General features: G+C 48.2%; 1 protein-coding gene across 1 annotated transcript in view; it reads left to right on the top strand.

Annotated features, from left to right (window-relative positions):
• LOC110164033 (CLIP-associating protein 1-A-like) overlaps positions 1-7,500 on the top strand; it is a 57,901-nt gene that overhangs the window by 25,273 nt on the left and 25,128 nt on the right. Inside the window, exons 15-22 of the mRNA XM_055163983.1 lie at positions 106-176; positions 280-339; positions 649-726; positions 2,691-2,858; positions 2,948-2,988; positions 4,006-4,194; positions 5,349-5,426; positions 7,491-7,500. The exon at positions 7,491-7,500 is cut by the window's right edge and continues 158 nt beyond it. Coding sequence (XP_055019958.1) covers positions 106-176; positions 280-339; positions 649-726; positions 2,691-2,858; positions 2,948-2,988; positions 4,006-4,194; positions 5,349-5,426; positions 7,491-7,500 — 695 coding nt within the window. The remainder of the gene's footprint in view (positions 1-105; positions 177-279; positions 340-648; positions 727-2,690; positions 2,859-2,947; positions 2,989-4,005; positions 4,195-5,348; positions 5,427-7,490) is intronic.

Genomic DNA, 7,500 nt, shown 5'->3' on the forward strand with positions numbered 1-7,500 from the left:
TAGGGGGAAAGAACAACCCCATTCAAAGTGCTTTAAACCAGGACTAAACCAGGACTAAAACTGGACTTAAACCAGGTCTAACCCAGTCTGTCTCTCTGTTTGTAGCACACTCATTTTCCTCGCCTGGTGCCCATCATCACAAACAGCTGCGCCTCCAAATCTGTGGCCGTCAGACGGTTCGTTTTATTATGTTTATATTATTATTATTCATATTTTTATCATTATTTATTCCCTTTTTTTTTTAAGTATATAAACTTTGACTCTGTGTTTTTATTTCAGTCGATCTTTTCAGTTTCTGGATCTACAGCTGGAACTTTGGCAAACGTCAGCCCTGGAACGGTGAGAACTAAACCAGGACTAAACCAGGACTAAACCAGGACTAAACCAGGACTAAACCAGGACTAAACCAGGACTAAACCTAAAGGACTAACCAGGACTAAACCAGGACTAAACCAGGCTAAACCAGGAACTAAACCAGGACTAAAAGGACTAAACCAGGACTAAACCAGGACCAGGACTAAACCAGGACTAAACCAGGACTAAACCAGGTCTAAACCAGGTCTAAACCAGGACTAAACCAGGACTAAACCAGGACTAAACCAGGACTAAACCAGGACTAAACCAGGTCTAATTGTCTTGTTTTTTCAGACACTGCTCGGTTCTGTCTGAGATCATAAAGAAGGGGATTCATGACGCCGATTCTGAGGCTCGATCTGTCGCCAGGAAGTAAGAGACACACGGGATGGACCTGACACACACGGGAGGGACCTGACACACACTGGAGGGACCTGACACACACGAGGAGGGACCTGACACACACGGGGAGGGACCTGACACACACGGGAGGGAGGAGGGACCTGACACCACTGACGAGGAGGGACCTGACACACACGGGGAGGGACCTGACACACACGGGAGGGAGGGACCTGACACACACGGGGGGAGGGACCTGACACACACGGGAGGACCTGACACACACGGAGGGACCTGACACACACGGGAGGGACCTGACACACACGGGAGGAGGACCTGACACACACGGGAGGGACCTGACACACACGAGGGAGAGGGAGGGACCTGACACACACGAGGAGGGGACCTGACACACACGGGGAGGGACCTGACACACACGGGAGGGACTGACACACACGGGGGACCTGACACACACGGGGAGGGACCTGACACACACGGGAGGGACCACACACAGGAGGTGACCTGACACACACGGGAGGGACCTACACACACGGGAGGGACCTGACACACACGGGGAGGGACCTGACACACACGAGGGACCTGGACACACCACACACACGGGGAGGGACCTGACCACACACGGAGGGATGGAGGGACCTGACACACACGGGAGGGATGGAGGGACCTGACACACACAGGGAGGAGGAGGATGGGAGGGACCTGACACACACGGAGGATGGGACCTGACACACACAGGACCTGGACACACACTGGAGGATGGGAGGGACCTGACACACACGGGGAGGGACCTGACACACATGACACAGGAGGATGGGAGGGACCTGACACACACACAGGGGAGGGACCTGACACACACGGAGGATGGGAGGGACCTGACACACACGGGGAGGGACCTGACACACACAGGAGGATGGGAGGGACCTGACACACACAGGAGGATGGGAGGGACCTGACACACACAGGAGGATGGGAGGGACCTGACACACACGGGGAGGGACCTGACACACACTGGAGGATGGGAGGGACCTGACACACACGGGGAGGGACCTGACACACACGGAGGTGGGAGGACCTGACACAACCTGGGAGGATGGGAGGGACTGACACACACGGGGAGGGACCTGACACACACAGGAGGATGGGAGGGACCTGACACACACGGGGAGGGACCTGACACACACAGGAGGATGGGAGGGACCTGACACACACGGGGAGGGACCTGACACACACAGGAGGATGGGAGGGACCTGACACACAGGGGGGGAGGGACCTGACACACACAGGAGGATGGAAGGGACCTGACACACACGGGGAGGGACCTGACACACACGGAGTGGAGAGGGACCTGACACACACGGGGAGGGACCTGACACACACAGGGAGGATGGGAGGGACCTGACACACACGGGGAGGGACCTGACACACACAGGAGGATGGGAGGGACCTGACACACACCTGACACACACTGGAGGGATGGGAGGGACCTGACACACACGGAGGATGGAGGCTGACACACACGGGAGGGACCTGACACACACGGATGGGAGGACCTGACACACACGGAGGAGGGACCTGACACACACAGGAGGATGGGAGGGACCTGACACACACTGGAGGATGGGAGGGACCTGACACACACGGGGAGGGACCTGACACACACTGGAGGATGGGAGGGACCTGACACACACAGGAGGATGGGAGGGACCTGACACACACGGGGAGGGACCTGACACACACAGGAGGAGGATGGAGGGACTGACACAACACGGGGGATGGGAGGGACCTGACACACACGGGGAGGGACCTGACACACACAGGAGGATGGGAGGGACCTGACACACACAGGAGGATGGGAGGGACCTGACACACACTGGAGGATGGGAGGGACCTGACACACACAGGGAGGGACGTGACACACGGGAGGGACCTGACACACACTGGAGGATGGGAGGGCATCTGACTCTTTTGGTCCTCAGGTGTTACTGGGCGTTTCACTCGCACTTCGGTCGGGAGGCGGAGCTTCTGTTCCACGCTCTGGAGTCGTCCTATCAGAAGGCTCTTCAGGCTCATCTCCGCGGCAACGACAGCGTGACGTCACTTCCTGCGTCGGACCGATCGTCGTCGTCGTCGCAGGAGAGTCTCAGGTCAGGACCTCGAGTCACGACGGCTTCAGTCACGAGAAGAAAAACAGATCATTTATATTTGTTTGTTTGTTTGTTTGTTTATCTTTCAGTCGCCCGTTTCCTGCCAAAACCTCGTCCAGACCGAGTCGCTGTGAGTCTCACTGTTTCATCAATCAACAGTTTGATTCATCTTAGAGGACGGTTCAGTTGCACATTTCTACTCATGCACAATCTGTAAATATTGTATTTTTTGGACTATAAACATTTTCTCAAAAACCGTCAGGGCTTCTTATGTGTTAATTCTGGTTGTGTTTATAGTGGAGTTTGAGATGACGTCATTGTTATTAAAAGTCTGCGTTGCTGCTGGGAAATATTCTGGTCGGAGGCAGAAACACGGTCGCGTCAAACACAGTGTGTAACCTCCTGTATTTCTCCTGATATTGGTAAATTCCTGCTGCATTATCAGACGCACAAATAGAAACACAGAAGAAGGAAAATGTCTTTTTCATATTCTGAGTGAAAAGAACCGCTAACGGTGAATTAAACGACTTTCAAACGTCCGCAGAGCAAACGTAGAAGATCCTAACAAACCGTGGACTCAACAAGTTCAACAACACATCCAGACTCTTGGAGGTTTTCATCTTTTCTGCTGTGAATGGCCCAGGAGTTTCCACCAAGTCATTGTGGATGTCGCCCAAGTGAATATTTGTCCAGAAGTTTGGTTTGGTCCAGACTCTGTCGGGGTTGAAAAGGGAGGATTTGTCGTCCGTCGATGTTTATGACCAATTTCTGGTCAAATGGTCTTGGGTCGTCTGCTGTTAGAGTGGAGAAATAACCAGGATCAATACCCTTTACGTGTTTTCTCGCTCCGTCCGTCATGTTCAATTAGTGTTTCTTGCCGCCGACCAAAATAATTCCCATCATGCAACACGCGCTTTTGTCAACAATGAAACTGGCCTGTAATGACGACTGTTTGTGGGTGTTTGAGTGGCCTGTGGGGGGCGCTGCATTTCAGGCCAGTTGAACTTGAAGACCTGAATGTGGCTCGGTCCATTAAAACTCAAAAGTTCAGACTTTTAAACTTGACCTCCTGACTTCCTGTGGGGCTTTTATTTTGTATTTGTGTTTGTTTGTGTGTTCACTTCCTGTTTCCTGTTTGTTGTTTCAGCCAAGCCGTCGTCGCGTCCGTCGCCCCGCCCCCCCGCGCTCTCGCCCGTCGCTCTGAGTCGCTCTCGCAGCGACGTCGACGTCAACGCCGCCGCCAACGCCAACAGGAACAAGATGGCCGCCGTGCCCTCCTCCCTTCAGGGATTTAGCTCCGCCTCCGCCCTCCCCCCGGGGTCGTACGCATCACTGGGTAAAGACCGGGACTAGACCGGGACTAGACCGGGACTAAACCGGGACCAGACCGGGACTAACCGGGACTAGACGGGACTAGACGAGACTACTAGACCGGGACTAGACCGGGACCAGACCAGACCGGGACTAGGGACTAGACCGGACTAGACTAGACCGGGACTAGACCGGGACAGACCGAGAGACCGGGACTAAACCGGGACCAGACGACCAGACCGAGACTAAACCCGGGACCGACCGGGACTAGACCGGGACTAAACCAGGTCTAAACCAGGACTAAACCGGACTAAAACCGGGGACTAAACCGGGACTAAACCAGGAACTAAACCAGGACTAAACCAGGTCTAAACCGGGTAAACCAGGACTAAACAGGACTAAACCGGGACTAAACCTAAACCAGGACTAAACCAGGACTAAACCAGGACTAAACCAGGACTTAAACAGGGACTAAACCAGGTCTAAACCAGGACTAAACCAGGACTAAACCAGGAACTAAAACCAGGACTAAACTAAACCAGGACTAAACCAGGACTAAACCAGGGAAACTCTAAACCGGGGACTAAACCGGGACTAAACCGGGACTAAACCAGGACTAAACAGGACTAAACCAGGACTAAACCAGACTAAACCAGACTAAGGACTAAACCAGGACTAAACCAGGACTAGATAGGAGGACTAAACCGGGACTAAACCAGGACTAAACCGGGACTAAACCAGGACTAAACCAGGACTAAACCAGGAATAGACTGGACTAAACCAGGACTAAACCGGGACTAAAACCCTAACCTCTTCGTTGTGTCTTTTCTTCTTTCCTCTAACTGAACCTTTAACCTTTAACCTCTGACCTCTGTGTTCACTTCCTGTCAGACACTTCCTGGGCTCTGAACTCTGACGGTGAGATTTTCAAAATAAAAGTTGTTTTTTTTCTCATTTCCTTTTGTTTTTGTTTCTGTGGCTGAAGTGAAAATACTGAAAATAACACGTCAACAGTTTGGTCCTGTAGCTCTGGTCTTTTACACCTCGTTTGTTCTTCTGTTGACTTTTTTTGCTTGTTCTTGCTTGTTTGAGGTTTTTTTTGTTTGTTCTGCGTGTGTTTGTGTTGTTCTTGTTTGTTCTGCGTGTGTCTGAGGTGTTTGCTTGTTCTTGTGTTTCCAGGGCGAGTGCGCACAGTCAGAACAAACCCGTCTGACAGCAGGGGGCGCTCCAGAGGACAACCCAACTCACAGTCCCAGCGTAAGAATCTAAACTCTCTAAAACTCTAAACTCTCTAAAACTCTCTAAAACTGTAAACTCTCTAAAACTCTCTAAAACTCTAAACTCTCAAAAACTCTCTAAAACTCTAAAACTCTCTAAAACTCTCTAAAACTCTCTAAAACTCTCTAAAACTCTAAAACTCTCTAAAAAAAACTCTCTAAAACTCTCTAAAACTCTCTAAAACTCTCTAAAACTCTCTCTAAAACTCTCTAAAACTCTCTAAAACTCTCTAAAACTCTAAACTCTCTAAAACTCTCTAAAACTCTCTAAAACTCTCTAAAACTCTCTAAAACTCTCTAAAACTCTAAACTCTCTAAAACTCTCTAAAACTCTAAACTCTCTAAAACTCTCTAAAACTCTAAAAACTCTCTAAAACTCTAAACTCTCTAAAACTCTCTAAAACTCTCTAAAACTCTCTAAACTCTCTAAAACTCTAAACTCTCTAAAACTCTCTAAAACTCTAAACTCTCTAAAACTCTCTAAAACTCTAAACTCTAAACTCTAAAACTCTCTAAAACTCTCTAAAACTCTAAAACTCTAAAACTCTCTAAAACTCTCTAAAACTCTCTAAAACTCTCTAAAACTCTAAACTCTCTAAAACTCTAAACTCTCTAAAACTCTCTAAAACTCTCTAAAACTCTAAACTCTCTGAGGACCAGTCTGTTTATTCTGACTCTGTTTACATCTTCAAACGCTCTGCTCCACAGTGTGATGTCATCAGGTGGTAGTTTCCAAGTGAACAGCTCCTTTTCTCTTTAGTTCAGTCGAGATTGGAGCTGAAATCTTCCCGAAGCAGCTCGTCCAGAGTTTTCTGAATGACCCACATGGTCCTGAAAATCTCACATTTGATTGAATTAAAAAAATATTATTATTATTATTATTGCAGACCTGTCGTTTTGTCCCTGACATTTGCACAAACAAATAAATGTTTTATGTTTTATGTAACTCTGCTCGTCTTAAGTGGCCACGGTTCTTACTTTTATTTCCTGCGGCTGCTAAATTTTCATTTTTGTAAAAGTACGGAGTTCCCACGGTCATGGAAATCCTGGAAAAGTCATGGAATTTTAGTATCTCTGTCACACAACTCCAGCGTTCTGTTAAATTCTCATGAGACTATTATCCTATTTTTCAGAGTATAAGTCGGTCCAGCCAAAATATGCGTCATAAAGAATAAAAAAAACATCTATAAGTGGCACTTTTTAGGGGAAATGTATTTTATAAAATGAGATCAGGAGCAAACGTTTCCTGTGTAAAGTCAAGTTGTAATAAAAACATCAGAAGCTGAGAGGGTCACAACAAATACACACGTGACAACACAACAAAAAGCCACAACACATTAAAAAGCCACAACAGAAGTGACCGTGGGACTGTATTTTCCGACGGACCGATCAAGCGGCAAGTGAAGAAGAAGAAGAACTACAACGTGAAACAAATAACGATAAAACAATAAATTACTTTTACTCACGTTTCCAGCTTCTCCGTTCCTTTACTCTTCACGTTTCACACAAGAGTAGAACCCCTCCACACTTCACCAAAAACATTTAATATAGAATCACACCGAGAATAAGTCACAGGAAACACACAAACCACCAACAAAAGTCACACTTATAGAATGAAAAATACAGTCTGATTATTTATGAACGTCTGAGTCTTTTGTCGACAGTAAATGAACCGACAGGATTTAAAATGTTCAAAAAACATCGTCTCAAAACATAAGGTGAGTGGAAAGAGTTCATGTTTCAGATTTAGAACTAAAACTATCATCAGTTCTACACATGGAGGTGCTGGAAAGTCATGGAAAATTCACTTTAGTCATGAAAAAGTCATGGAAAGGTTTTAAAATGTGTCAGTGAAAAAGAGTGAACACTGAAGGTCACTCACCTGAGGAAACAGGCTGGAGACTGATCCAGGTGTGTGGAGTTTCAAAACACAGTGGAGCACTTCCTGTATCACCGCGTGACATCACAGGGTGGAGCAGAGCGTGTGTGTCTCTTGACCTGACTGGACCTGACTGGACGTGACTGTTGTGTGTGGTGTTTGCAGCGAGCAGCAG

The sequence above is a fragment of the Boleophthalmus pectinirostris genome, unplaced genomic scaffold (assembly GCF_026225935.1).
Source record: "Boleophthalmus pectinirostris isolate CB_2022bp ecotype Guang Dong unplaced genomic scaffold, ASM2622593v1 HiC_scaffold_11, whole genome shotgun sequence".
In the NCBI taxonomy this organism is placed as follows: domain Eukaryota; kingdom Metazoa; phylum Chordata; class Actinopteri; order Gobiiformes; family Gobiidae; genus Boleophthalmus; species Boleophthalmus pectinirostris.